At 39.2% G+C, this 14,935-nt stretch overlaps 1 protein-coding gene across 2 annotated transcripts; it reads left to right on the top strand.

The window, feature by feature from the left end:
- Window positions 1-548: 548 nt before the first annotated feature.
- On the top strand, window positions 549-12,767 carry cfap58 (cilia and flagella associated protein 58). Of its 2 annotated transcripts, none has more exons than XM_069539750.1 (18): window positions 549-662; window positions 1,475-1,744; window positions 2,352-2,500; window positions 2,592-2,742; window positions 3,409-3,603; window positions 3,902-4,039; window positions 4,709-4,868; window positions 5,776-5,858; window positions 6,061-6,252; window positions 6,350-6,511; window positions 7,555-7,701; window positions 7,795-7,935; window positions 8,010-8,233; window positions 8,501-8,633; window positions 8,743-8,847; window positions 9,833-9,952; window positions 10,341-10,465; window positions 10,584-12,767. In XM_069539750.1, exons 1-18 carry the CDS (start codon window positions 654-656, stop codon window positions 10,693-10,695), a joined length of 2,616 nt encoding a protein of 871 aa, XP_069395851.1. In that variant the 5' UTR covers window positions 549-653; the 3' UTR covers window positions 10,696-12,767. The 2 variants fall into 2 exon arrangements, with proteins under 2 accessions (XP_069395851.1, XP_069395852.1); XM_069539751.1 differs by having other exon boundaries at window positions 8,501-8,609.
- The last annotated feature ends 2,168 nt before the right edge of the window (window positions 12,768-14,935 follow it).

A 14,935-nucleotide genomic window follows, 5' to 3' on the forward strand; every position in this document is an offset into this window, starting at 1 on the left:
CATAAATAAATATATGGAAACACACCACTGGATGATTATTTACTTATTTATGATATTTTACTTCTACTTATTTATGATTATTTAATGATACAAGTCAAATAAATCTGCTATGTGGATCATAAATAAATATATGGAAACACACCAGACTGCCATGCATTGATTCTGTCTATTCTATAAGCAACAAAGTAAATGTGCATTCTTCATATTCTAATTTCTAATTGTTCCTAGCTGGCTTCTTGTCCCACCGGCTCACTGCTCCACTTCCTTGTAGAAAGCCTTGCATCAATGATGGGGGGGTTCTTGGTTGCCATTTGTGCATATATTCCACAAAACATATCAGGTGGTTTATGGAAGAAAAACCATGGACTTCCATGAAAACGTTTGCAGATCCTTGTTCTATGATGTGATTGTGTTCTCACACTGAAACGGGTTGGATTAGGATCCACGTCCATGTAGTGACAGAGCAACAGTGAAAGTTGCTCGCGTCCGCGGACCTGGCAACCCACTGTGCACCGGAGGCTCCTTCTTCTCGCGAGGTCGCCGGTTGCTAAGCAACAGAAGACAACAGCCCTGATCAGCCCGTGTTCTTCCTGAGAGGATTTTAACTTTAACTATAACTTTAACTATAACTGTGCCCCAGCTGCTCAACACGCATGATGGAGGTAACTTCTCTTTGTGAACACTTTACATTTCAACCTAACTGTGTGTTAACAGCGTTAACATCATCTTCATCTTATTAAATATCATCAATTTGACTCCTGTTCAAACTCGTGGAAAGTGACATTGAGCTTGTGTTCATTTTATTTCTCTGCTCTGTGGTTCAGCATCAGCTCACTGCAGGTTCAAGTGATCAACTGACTTCCAAACTATAGAATTATGTGCAAAGCAAAAAATAAATTATTACCCAACAGTATCCAGAAATATTTCAAGTGAGAGCCATGAGCATGAGCTGAGGGGAAGAAGCTCATTTAAAAACGATTAGTGACAACCAACACATGTCACTGTCACAGTAAAAGGAGTCAATTTAAGGAATAATTGTACAAAGCATCTGTTTGACTTTTATAAATTAAAAAAACAGGTTTAAAAATTACTTTCTGAACATAAATATGTTGGAACAGGATGTGTAGTTGCTTTGTTTGTGATTGTATGTGTAGCTTGACTTGTTTGAGTGGTGTGTTGTAGCTGAGAAGCTTGAAGAACTATGTTTAACATACATTTTGCAGACACAATATAAAGAAGGGGTACGACTCGAAAAGCTCAATCTTCATTTCCCACTCAATTTGCTCATAAAGTGTTTTCATTGATGCTGTTTCCTTTACTTAAATGTCCAAATAAACTTTAATTTCCAAACTTATTTTTAACATGAGGTTACTTTAACATAACAAAGGGCTACATGTGAAATGTGGTTCATATGAGTGGAGTCCCTGTCTCACAGCTCTCCCATGCTGAGTGTGTGTCTCTGCTGTCCCTGCAGGAGACAGGACGGGGAGCCGAGGACTCCTCTGAGTCTTTGGATGAGTTCCAGATGGTTCTCAGTGAGCTGGTTGGGGACGAGAGCATGGACAGGATCAGGGCGGAGTACGAGAAGCTGATCCAGGCTATGAAGAAGTCGCGGGAGAATGAGAAGAGGCTGATGTCCAAATGCAGGGAGCTGAACGCTGAGATTGTGTCCAACTCAACTAAAGTCACAGCTGCTCTCAAACTGTCCCAGGAAGATGAGACAACTATCGCCTTACTGAAGAGGGTAAGCCTGCATGGCCACAGCCTGAGAGGCTGCTGTAGTGTGAAGCGTGGCTTATTAATTTGTTTCAGATAATTTTTAAAAAACAGAGGCTTGATTGACTTGATCAAAACGATAATCATAGGGATCCTGAATACACATTTTCATTCCAGAACATCCTAAATATTTAATAGAAAACTGGCCATAGTACATAAATAACACCTGTCTGGTTGAGTAATTATGGAATTTCTAAATATTAATACAAATAAAATCTAAAACTATAAGATAAATATGTTGTATTACATTTTCTGAGCCTCATACACAGATTTAAAAAACGTTGATGTCTAAAATAGTCAACTGTTATTTAAAAACATACATTCACTTGGTACAACAGCTTCTCATATTTTTTACTCTGAGAAATTTAGTGAAATAATAGCAAACAAAATCAACCTGTTCTCTGCGAGAGGGTTGACCAAAATGCATTGTACTTAAAAGCTTGAATTTATTCATTCTGAATCCATGTTCATGAAAATTGTTGAATTTGAATTGAATGAAGGTTTTATCATGTTTTCTCTGACTATGTCAGTTAAATTAAAGGATTTACTAAAAGTGTACTTTGCCCCCACTGAAGGAGCTGGATAAAGCTTGGGAAATGGTCAATGCTGCTTATGAAAAAGAGAAGAGAGATAAAGAGACCATTAGGAATTTAAAAGACAACATAGAAGACCTAACAAAACTTACAGAAGAACAAAAAGGCTTTTCTACGCAGCAAGAGCAGAGGTGAGCCATGTGTAATCCTTCCCACACTCTCAATAACTTATTGTGTGGATACTGGGAAAGTGAATGGAACCTACTGTAATCTTTTTTTCAGTGATCTACTACAAATGAACGAGGAGTTGACAAAGGAGCGGAATCAGCTGCTGATGTCTGTGGAGGGTCTGAGAGAAAAATTAAATAAAGCCACTGTCACCCAGCAGGAGATAGAGGCCCAGAGACAGAGTGCTGTAGAGAACATGTCTCAGGTAAGTATGGAGGAAGGTCTCAGACAGGACACAGACTGACTTCTGATGTCATTCTTTAAATCAATGGTAGAGACAGAGTTCTTTATTCATAAATACACCAGACTTTGTGAAAACAGAGTGTGAAGAAAAATCTGATTTTAAAACTATTATTAGAAACTGTTTTTCACAGTTTCACTGCGAATGCAGGCAGGCAATCTCAAAGTCCAGATTTAAAAGAAGACAAAGGGAACGAAACAGGAACAAAGGAGTGAAACTGAAGCATTAGGAAAACCATCGGAAACATGCAAACCCAGGAACATGAATAGGAACAAACATAACATGAACATTGTTAAAAGTGGTTAGAACACTACAATCACCGCTGGATGAGGTTTCCACACTGTGACATCACAGTTGGATGTAATTAGAACATTGTGACATCACAGTTGGATGTAGTTAGAACATTGTGACATCACAGTTGGATGTAGTTAGAACATTGTGACATCACAGTTGGATGTAGTTAGAACATTGTGACATCACAGTTGGATGTGGTTATGATTTGAAGGATTTTCATTTGAGTACATGAAAAGGTTTCTGTGGAACATTCGTATAGCTGAAGCAAATAAAGATCTACACCGAGAAAATAAATCAAATCCATCTCTGATGGTTCCTCTCTGTGTCTAAACCCAGCTCCAGCAGGAGCTTATGGTTCAACAGAACGAGATTTCCCGGGAAATGAGGCTGAAGGAAAAGCTGGATAATGAGGTGAAGCGTCTGCACGTCGACATGGAGGCGAAGACAGGTGACATCAAAGCTCTGAATCTACAAGGTCAAAGAGCCAAAGAGGAGCAGCTGAGACTGGAGCAGCAGCTGAAAGAGATAAAGGTGACCAATGGAGTGGGATGCCTTCTCTTTATGTCGTACAAAACCATCTTATATAATATTTGTGGTCTTAGTTGCAAATAGAGTTATGCAGTTTTATTTATTCAAATGAACAAATATTCAGAAAGAATTACTTTTAAGTTTATCAAGCCTTCAAAACAGCCTTGATACACCTTTGTATCAGTCGTGTCAGTGCATCATTGACTGTGGATGGTTGACTGTAACATACAGTGTGTGTGTAATGACATACACTTTGCTTACTGCACAGCAGAATGCAATAATCCCCCTTGTGACTGTGCAGATCCTGAATGAGCGATCTACCAAGGAGCTGGAGCAGGCACAGGTGAAGAACACCAAGCTGCAGCAGGAGTGTGAGCAGCTCTCATCAGTCAAAGAGCATCTCTCGCTGGAAAATCAGCAGAGCGCTAATGAGCTCAAGGTACACATTTGTAAACTGACTCACAAACACACAAACACACACACACACCTGAGCAACGGAGATGCACTGATGCCTCTCAAGTGAGCACACACTGTATACCTGATGAGTTGAGTATGTCAGCAGTGTTTACATCTGCCTGTGTGCATGCATTTAAATGTGAATGGAACAAAGTAACAGAAGTTATGTTCCCACCCAAAAACCAAAAACCCCAAACTCGTTTTGACGTTTAATCACACAACATGGAAATATGAGAGCATGATTGTTCCCCCAGAGAGTTTGGTAAAAAGGTCATAACAATATTTATTTGGTTTTTAAGATGTTGTGTTTCTGCCCTATTAAGCCATTAGGGGGCGCTACAGTGATATATAATGAGGAAGTCAGAAAAAGGTCTACTTTATATATTTATATATGTATATGTATATATATATATATATATATATATATATATAGAGTATACTCCAACAAATAACAGTCAGAATAAAAGAGAAAAATAAGATTATGTTTGTCTTGAGAATTTGGAATAAGTTTCCTGAAGGCTCTGGTCATAGGGGCAGACCACATGTGGACTGCTGCCCCCAGTAGAATACTCTATACTATTTTATCCACCCTCCTTATTTGACACCCTTCCTCCTCCCTGTTACGTTTGTGTAACTGTAACACAACTGTTAGATGAGAGAGGAGGAGGTGAGTCAGATGCGTCAGGAGATTGCCAAACAGACAAAGATGAGAGAAGCCATCCAGAAGAAGTTCCACCAAATGGAGGATCAGAAAGCTGACGTGGACGTGCAGAGGGAGACACTGAGAGCTCAGATAGCTGGTCTGGAGAAAGGTAAGGGAGCTTGTCTTGTGCACCCTCAGTGTGTCCATGGCCCTGTCAGCTCATCAGTGACGAGTTCAAACTTTCTGTCATGCTTCTGACTTTCATTGTGATTACTAAGAGTGCTACACAAGTTGATGTTCAAATAGACAATAGGTTAATAATGTTTAAAAAATCTAGATTTCTAAGAATAATCAATTTATAAAAATGGTATGAACAAATGTTTCAAACCTTATTATGTTGTGATTTTTCTTGACAGCTTCACAATTGTTGTATTTTAAGATAGTACACACACACACTCATATATATGAATATATATATATCAAACCATATCTGATGAGTTTAATTCACAAACTAACAACTACATACATAGTAGTCTACACACGTACACATGTACACACAACATAAAAGATTAACAATTTCTACAGAGAAATACACATCTCAACTGTACCTACTTAAAGTACATTTACATGCTTAAATATAAAAAATATGTTTGTATTGTCATCATTATCATGTAAGTTTAGAATCCAGATATTTGGCATTTAGTCTCTAATAAAAATCAAGAGAATCAGTGAGGAGAAAATAACAGAGTTTGTCATTGGAAACGATGTATCAACTGTCAGTAACAACTGAGAGAACAAGAAGATATTCTAATCACAGATTTGATTATGTATTTTTACTTACCTATACCTATATCTATATATATACCTATATACTTATGTTTCTGTCCATCCATTTCTCTCACATTTATAGTCCCCACTATCCTCAGTAAAATGTAAAAGTAATCGTAAAATGTTTTTCAAACTTCACAGAAAAGATCTGGTAAAAGACTGAAGTGACATTGTGGCAAACTCTTGGAAGAGAGCTAGGTTTCAGCTTTGATCATCAATAGAAACTGTCTGCATCTTTCTTTCCACAGACCTTGAATCTTCCCGAAAGCAAGTCGAGGCTGACAAGAAAGCCATAGACGAGCTGATCCGAGAGAGAGACATCTTAAATAAGGTATATTTATCTTGTATTTGTTCTGATCACACATTTCTCTCTTTTCTCTTCTACAGTCGTGGATAATGAGAAGGAAGTGAACTACAGTTTCTGTTTTCTCAAATCAACTAAATCTTATGTTAATGCCCCTCAGACATTTTCGAAACCAGAATGAAATGTTACGCTCCACAACTTGTGATTGTGCTTGTTTCTCCATCAAAAGAACATGATTAAAGCTACGCAGTCGACTGACAAACAGCAGAACCTTGTGAAGCTCCTCGAGCAGGACAAGAAGACGCTGGAACATGAGATCAGTGGATACCGGCAGGAGGCCCAGAAGCAGCGCAAGATCATCCAACAGCTGGAAAAAGAGCGAGACCGCTACATCAATGAGACCAGCAGCCTCATGCAGAAGGCGAGTTATGCAGCAGAGCTTTACGGATTCCGTTATTTGTCTTGATTTTCATTTTACAATATGGTTAGAAAATCTGCAACGTTCCCCCCTTCCACAGGTGCAACAAAAAATGACTGATGTTGAAGTGAGAGAGCTGGAGATATTTGATTGGAAGAAGAAGGTGACCGAGGCAGAGTGCAAGCTCAAACAGCAAGAGAACGTGCTGGAGTCTGTTGTGGCTGAAAGGAACCTCTACAGCAAAAACCTAATCGAGGCTCAGGTAAGAGTGAAGTGTTCCTGTCAGCCACCATCTTCAGATCTGTAAAATCATCATCCAGTCAGTAGTGAGTCAGCTGCAGACTTTCAGTATCCATTAATGTTTGGAGTGAGTTTTCATTTCCTGTAGTCTCTCGTGTTTATGGTATGTATTTGCTACAGTTTAAAAACTGGCTGTAAGGAGTTTGGAAAGGAGAACCACAGTGCAGAGAAAATCTAACTCCACTTACATTTGACATTTAAAAAAAAGTTTATTTGCAACAGAAGATACTCACAGACTATGTGATACAGTGATAAATGTAACTGTGTGCCGACAGTTTCCTGTCAAAAACAGAATGACACATCATAAGAAAAGATGTTTTCAGTTTATAGAACCTTCAGTTACTCACAGGATATAACAACAAAAGAGATTTGATTTAGTTCAAATTTTATTTGTGTCACCCGTTTTCACAAATCACAATTTGTCTCATGAGGCTTAACAAGGGCCAACATCCTCTGTTCTTAACCCTCAACAAGAAATAACCAAAAAACATGATTAACAGGGGAAAAAACATAAAACCTTAGAGAGCAACATGTGAGGGATCCCAGGACGAACAGAAGGGCAGTAGATGCTGCGTTTTATTAAAAATGAAACATGATTTGTGTGGATTTTTTTGGGTGTGTTGGTGTGTGTAAGTGTGTGAATGTGTCTTCACCTGCGCACTTGTTGGCATAGGCAGGGAGAGAACTAGTAATCAGCCACTATTGGACTGAAATGTTGAAAGTCATTTTATAGGATTTAGATCAGTTCTAGATGTGAGGAGAATAAAACAGCTGTACTTTTTTTCAATGTATGTAGGTCTACCCAGGTGCAACTACAATGTTGCATTGCTTTAAATGTTTAAATGTTGCTGCTTCAACAGCATTTTCTCGTGGTCTGCTGTTTCCTGTGCTGAAGGAAACAAGTTAGGAAGCATTGAAGCTTCTTTCCGCATCATTTAGAACACTACTGCATCATTTCATTCAGTTAGGAACCTTCAATGCACCCAATGTCTCCCTCTGCTTCAGGAAGAGATTGCAGAGACCAAGAGGAAGATGAAGACCATGAACAACCAGGTCACCCGGCTGAGAGACGAGATCACAGGGAAGGAGCTGGCCCTGGCCAAAGATCAGCAGGAGCACAAGCGCTTAGAGAAGGATAACGAGTCCCTCAAGGTATTACAGTCGGTCTCAGTGGTTCTTAATGAAGTCAAGCACTTCCTGAGCAATACCAACATCTATTACATGTATGTGTGTGTCCTGTTACAGGGGGAGCTGCAGTTGATTAAGCTGCAGCTGGAGGAAACAAAGCAGCACGTTGATAGTCAAAAAGCAGAGCAGCAGAAACTGCAGAAGATTATCGCCGATGCTGATGTTGAGCAAATCCAACAGAAGAAACAGCTGGACCAGGTAAAGATGAAGAAGGAGGTAGATGAAGGACCAGCACAGGGACCAGTGTCTGATGATGGGGTGTTTCTCTCTAGGTGATCAGGGAGCGGGACAGCCTGGGAAAACAGCTGCTGCGCCGCAACGACGAGCGTGCCCTGCTGTATGAGAAGATCAGGATCCAGCAATCGATCCTCAGCAAGGGCGACTTCCACTACAACCAGCGCATGGACGACATCCGTCTGCTCAACCTGGAGATCAAGAGGCTCCGGCGCAAGAAGAGCATCCTGGACAAGACAATACCCAACACTGAGGACCTGAGGTAAAACAGGGCCTGGTCAGGAGGAGGCAGGACAGTGAGCACAGAGGGCAGGGTGGATAAACAGTGAGCTAACCTACAAAGTGTAGATTAATAGTGCTCGAGAGTAAGAAAGATTAAGCAAGAGAAATAAGTGATAGGAACAACCACCATCGAAGAGCTTCTACTGGCCTGTTATTCTGCTGATATTTGTCCTGATATTTACATTGAGGTTGTTTCATGACTGTCTATAACTGCTGCGTGGAACACCATGGACCTTTTCTGTTGCAGGCGAGAGCTGTTCCACCTGCAGAGGGAGCTGCTCAGAGAAAGGACGAGAAACAGCGTCCTCCAGGAACAGCTGAAGCCCATAAATATTCACCGGTGGAGGCGACTGGAGGTGAAGGACTCGTTGAGTGTCTGCGTGGGTTCGTTTAAAGCCATAGCAGCTTTAGCCTGTGCCATTGGTTCCTCTTTGCCTCACGGTGATATGAACAGAGTAGCAGAGTAAACCCCCCGACTCTCTCCTGCAGGGCAGTGACCCCGGCAAATATGAGCTCATCCTGAAGATTCAGTCCTTACAGAAGAGGCTTATTTCCAAGACACAAGAGCTTGAGGAACATGAACTCCTACTACAGGTAAACAGTGGACGCTCCTTCCTCAATGTGCAAACACAAGCACACACACTCTGTACACACCTGTTAACTTAGTTCAGTACTTAAAAAATATATTTTTGAACAAGCAGAGGAAAGTAAAACATGACCTCTATTAGTAAATTACAAATCTTTTTTAATTTAAAAGACCAAAACCAAGACTTGATCATCAATACAAACTGTATACTGTGTTTCAATTTACAAATATATACTTTTACTTTTTCTTCTTAAAACAGCTGATCACTGTAGTTTTAACAACAGTTTTTCAAACAGAGGGACATAAAGCATAGTGTGGTCCTTGTTCAGGCCTATTTTAAGTGGTGGATTAATACATATTTGTTCCTATGAGGATTTTGGGCAGCAAGAGGGTGGATGTGAGTTTTTTTGAAAATGACCATTGTTTTTATGTGTTGAGGAAATAAAGTATCTTGTTATTCAGTCCAACAGTCCAACTCACTGGTGAGTTCAATAGTTTCTGGACATCAATGGATCTTCATGATTTTGGATACACACACAATGTAAGGTTGTGAGAAGGTTATTTTCAAATACCTCTCCATGGTATTTGTTGACAATAATGATAGTTCTGGGTTTATTCTATATTGTTTTAGAGAATATATGTGCTTAGTCTTCATCTTCAGATTGTGACTGGAGACCTAAACATTGATTGCAGTATTTTTTGTGTAATATTTGTGTATAGCACTTGAAAATGTCTGACTTTGGCTCTATTCAGTGATTGTATTCGGAAATACCACAAGCCCACCTTAGGATGGGAGAGCATTTCAATTACATTTTTACCAGAATGGTTTTGTATATTATTTAAGTTGTATTTAATCTTGTTGTAAACAATTATTTATTTCTGCATGACTTTAAGATGACAGTAGCAGTTAACAAATCTAGTAGAGACTGCAGACACAGCGGGGGCAAGTACACTTTGTCTCCTTTTCTTATTTCTTCTTGTTTCCCCACCAAGGAAAAGGAGAAGCTGTACGTGGAGCTGAAGCACATTATGACTCGACACCCTGGTCCAGAGGCAGTTGAGCAGCTCCAGCAGTGTCAGTGGCTCCTCAGAGAGAGAACCACAAAGCTCAAGGTCCTTACTAACCATCATCGCACAGTCCAAGCATCCCTCTCTTCATTTGTGTTTATCTCTGTGTATTCCACTCTTCCATGTCCCTCCCAAGTTAGCGACTGTATGTCTGCCTCTGTTCCTCCATCCTATGTTTCCATTAAAACTTGTTCTTATCAAAAATAATTACTCTGTGAACGTCCACTCCACACACAGTGATGGTAATTTTACTGAAGGTTTAACCTATAAAGCCTTTCATTAGAATGTAAGCACATGTTTTTCCATGCACATTGAGCACCATGATTTAAATCATGTTGTTAAATACCGAGACACAAAATACAAAGAGTATGTTTTTATGTGCGACTGTTTAATTAAACGTATGTGGGTGATATATATTTTTCTGATTTCTCAGGTGTTGATAGCAGAGCTGAGGATGCTTGACTCAAAGATGAATGAGTACAAAAATGAGAACCAGAGATTGGCCAATGAGCTTGCGAACATCAAGAAGAAGTACCTCTGTCAGAAGAAGCTCCAGAGGTGAGCTGCTGCTTTGTTTTTTTACACATAGTCTCCATAGTAAAACTCAGGGATGGGAACAAACTGCTTGATTGTTATGCACGGGGCTTTTCATAGTGTTCGCTCTGTGTCTCCTCAGTGAGCTGAGGACCAAGACCAAGGTGGAGGAGCTGGAACGTCTGCCTCAGCTGAGCAGCAAACCTCACTTCACTGGAGGAGGCTTCAGGATTGACAACCCTGTGAAAAGATGAGCGATAATGTGACAGCTTATCTCGTAATTCATTTATTTTAAACCTTTTTAATCATTTGAAATAAAAACAAAATGACTCTTCATCCCAGAAGTAGTAGTAATACGTTGTCAATGCCTGTGTCACATCCTGAGTAGACTTCCATTACTTTGGTTACTGGATGTATTTTACTTGGTATTTGGTGCAGATACTAATGTTTGACAGGGTGTATCTCCAAACAGAGAGTATAAGTACCTCTGTTAAGCATAAGATAAGCAAGATTTATCCTTTTATCTTATATGTAAAATACATACCAGTTCAGTCTTGGGACAAGTGGCATGAATAATTCATATTATTTCAAGATAATACTGGAATTACAGTTCATAGCTTTAAAGTGCAATAATACAAGATGAGGCCTTTCACGTTGTTTGTAAAAATGTATGTAAAGTTGTTTCGATCAGATTTTTTTTCACATCACATCCCCTCTGCTCTGATGGAGTCCTCAGGTAATATGAGCTCAGATTTAGCATAACGTTCACCAAGAACACAGCAGCACAACTACTATCACACACTTATCGGAGTAGTTTTAGTTCAAACACTCTTATAAAGGAACTCCACCACATTCACTGAATATAAAGGGAAAGATATTAAGAAAATACAACACACTGAGAAGAGCAACTGTCAGTCTTCTCAGTGTCAATGTACATGTACTCTGCCTCATGCTTAAGCTTTTCCACACAGTTAGTTTCATCAGTGTCAAGTGAAAGACAAATTGCAAAGAGCTCTTTAGAAATTCTTCTACTGTATCGAACCCCAAAATGTACTTTAGACATTGAGCTGCTCCTCGTGGCATAACAGTTTCATAGTTACAATATTGATTGGCCTTACCATTTGAGATGCATGTATGATTTATTAATATGCTTTGATTTTATTGACAGGTAAAGCACTTAGAGTGGACTGCACTTCCTTTTTAAATCAAGTACATTGTTTGAGATTCAATTAAAGATGCTAAATTATTATTATTACCAGAAAGCTCTGACTGCAGCGTATTTGCTGAGAGACTTAATGGGACTTTGTAGTTTTGTATATTTCACAACAGAACTTAGTAAAATTTCACATTAAATTTGATATCATATATTATAATAATAATAATATATTGTATTCGTATTTGGTCACAAAAAGAAATGATATCATGTGGCAACATTTTAACTTTGTCTGTTTTGACATAGTGACACCACTAGATGTCAGCAGAAATACAGACTTGAAAAGCACATGTATAGGAATTCTGTATGTGGATGGAAATTTACATTTCTGTTTTTGATGTTAACACATTTCTGTACATATTCTGGTATAAGGAGGCATTTTACACAGCATGTTCACATTTTCAGCAAAGTAAAACCCACAGTAAGTGAATCCAAGGAGATTACCAACTCCAGTGAGCTAAAATGTGTGTGTGTGTGTGTGTGTGTGTGTATGTGTGCTCTTTTTGTCTCTGGTTATGGCACACAGGCAAACTGTTAAAACTAGGCCAGTGTCCGTCCTGTCACACTGTGGCCCGTGGCCGGGGCGCAGTGTACAGAAAAGCCATAGATGGTGTTCTCCTCTAATCCTCACAAATGTGGGATTTATATGCAGAGGGAACATTTTTCTTGAAGGCTACATTCAGGTCAAATGGATCCTAACTCCTGATCCACAGATTTGCTGTGAGTTGATCTACTCAGCTTGATCAGTGAAATCAGATTCTGAACCTGAACACACACCTCATCAACGAATGCTCATCATATTATTACTGGATAGTGGATATGCTGGTTAGATTGTGTGATGATCACTCACCACAACAGTACAAACAATAATATGCTGCATATTATCATGATAATTGTCACTGCCAAAACTGTGTTTATAAAGCACCTTTCAAAACACAGTTACAAGGGGCTTAAAAATGAAAAATGAAGAAATAATTGTAAATAATTTGGAGATCACACAACTGTAGGGCACAAATACAAAGATGCTACATATTAGAGAAGAGTAAAAAAACAAGGTCTAATAAAACATTATAAATTGATCAAAAGTAAGATCAGAAAAATGTCTTTAAGAGTGATTTAAAATAGGATATGGAGATGCCAGATGGATCTCCTCAGGGAGTTTGATCCAAAGAATGGGCGTCCTGACAGAAAGGCCCGGTCACCTTAAAAGTCAGCAATCAAATTTTTTAATTGATTCTTAAAAATACTTGATGACAATGAAGAGAAGCCAAAGCCTGAGTAATTAGTAGATTCAGTGAAAAGTCTGGCTGCTGTGTTTTAAACAAATTATCATTTATGTAGACTCGTGTAAAGAGAATTGCAGTAATCTATACGAGAGGTAATGAACGCATACTGGACGAATGTGCAACTACTTTATTTCTATCAAAGCTCATCAAGCATGCCATGCAATTACAAACAACAACAAAGTTCTACATATATAAAATACTTTGGTATAGTTTGGTCTTGAGCTAAAATCATCAAAATCCGGATCACTCGTGATCAAATGAAGCCGGGACATCCGCAGCAAACTCTGGTGTGTGGACAATACTGAGATTTATTCTTATTCCACTCTGTTGCTTTCTTTGCCAGTACAATTACATCATAACCATGGCAACCGGTGTCTATGCAGTGCTGGTCTGTGTGAGCTACGTTGCTGTAGCAATGGGAGGCCTCTCTAACAGGCCACATCTCCTTTCTTCCTTTTCTTTCTCTCTCTCAGCAGCTCAAACACTCACTGGCTAGTGTGCGTGTGCTCGTTGAGATATTTGAGATGTTCTGTGGTGCTGCAGGTGCAGTCAGTACAGTATATTCTCTGATCTGATTTTATTCTTCGTAGTGTGAGACCGAGCAGGTGGGAGCAGCTCCTTCTGTGTGCTCACATCTTGTCCCTGTTGATTGAAGACAAAAAACTATTTAATTGTTGACGATTTTCAATGATGTGCTGATCCCCAGGGTTCACTGGAGTTCTTACTCCAGAGGCCGAGGTGTAAATCCTGCCTGGACCTCCAGCTGCATGTCTCACTCCACTGACTGTCAGCTTAAACACTTAAATGCCATGAAAATAATAATCATCAATTTGGAATTGACACAAAACTTGAAGTGGAGTTGTTGGGCTGTAGGAAAAATGTGACAGCCCATTGTTTCAATTCCCTCACACCAACACGTTCGGCTGTGAGAAACTTAACCTGGTCAAATGAGAGAAGGTTCGGTTCCAGTGCACTGTGGGTGTGATGATAACACGAGAACTGTTCCGTGTTTGCATGTGTTAATGCCGAGGATTTTAGACAGGAGGTCAAAACCCTGATCACAGATTGAGAGCAGGGATTATAACAGATTTTAAAACACTGTGATGAAGCCACAAATTCATGATCATTTTACATTTATCTGTTTTCATACAATTTGTTGTATGATGTTTGATTTCATTTCAAACTATGAGGGGTTTCTAATTTTTGTGTGGGTTTTATTTTCAGTTCTGATTGTGAATTATGTTTCTGTTATATCTGGGAATATACTTGTGTTATTGGTGGACTGCATGAGGAAACTGCAAAATGAAAGAAATATCAATAAAGTGGAGTTTTATCTGTAAAAATCAGGAGTTACCTGAACTCAAATCAATTTAATAAAACGTCTTCATATTCTTATTATCAGTTATTTGGTATTGGAATATTAATGGTTCTAAATACTTTGATCTCAGCTCTGTATCTTATTTTGCTCACTGTTTTTATTCAGATATTTATTTCAATAGTGTTAAGCTTGATGTACATATTTATCCTTCTACTCAGAGATTAAATTGGGATTTGTTAGGTGGGGGTGCTCTGTGGTTTCAGGGTAAAGCCTAGTTCCTGTTCATAAATTAAAGATCAGTGTCTCTCCCTAATTTACCATCCACTTCACCGTCTGCTGTCTGACAGACCCACAAGTGACCGCCTGACCCCCCCAGACAATTCTGGCTGTAATAGTACCTCTAGTACATTTTAATACTAATAGTTTAATTACTGCACATTCTGAGTTTTGTCTTCCTGATGTTTGACGCGATGAATTATTTAAAAAGACAGGAAATAACATACACTTTGTTTCACACAAAGCAGGAGAACACACACACACACACACACACACACTCATTGAGCTTATTTGACTTGATGCTTGTTATTAGGATGCAAACACTAACAGGCTAGTGACACACTCACCAGACCCACAGAAAGATCAGTCAACCCCCACAGTTCACTTTAACTTAGCTGTAC

This window comes from Paralichthys olivaceus, chromosome 15 (assembly GCF_024713975.1).
Source record: "Paralichthys olivaceus isolate ysfri-2021 chromosome 15, ASM2471397v2, whole genome shotgun sequence".
Taxonomy (NCBI): domain Eukaryota; kingdom Metazoa; phylum Chordata; class Actinopteri; order Pleuronectiformes; family Paralichthyidae; genus Paralichthys; species Paralichthys olivaceus.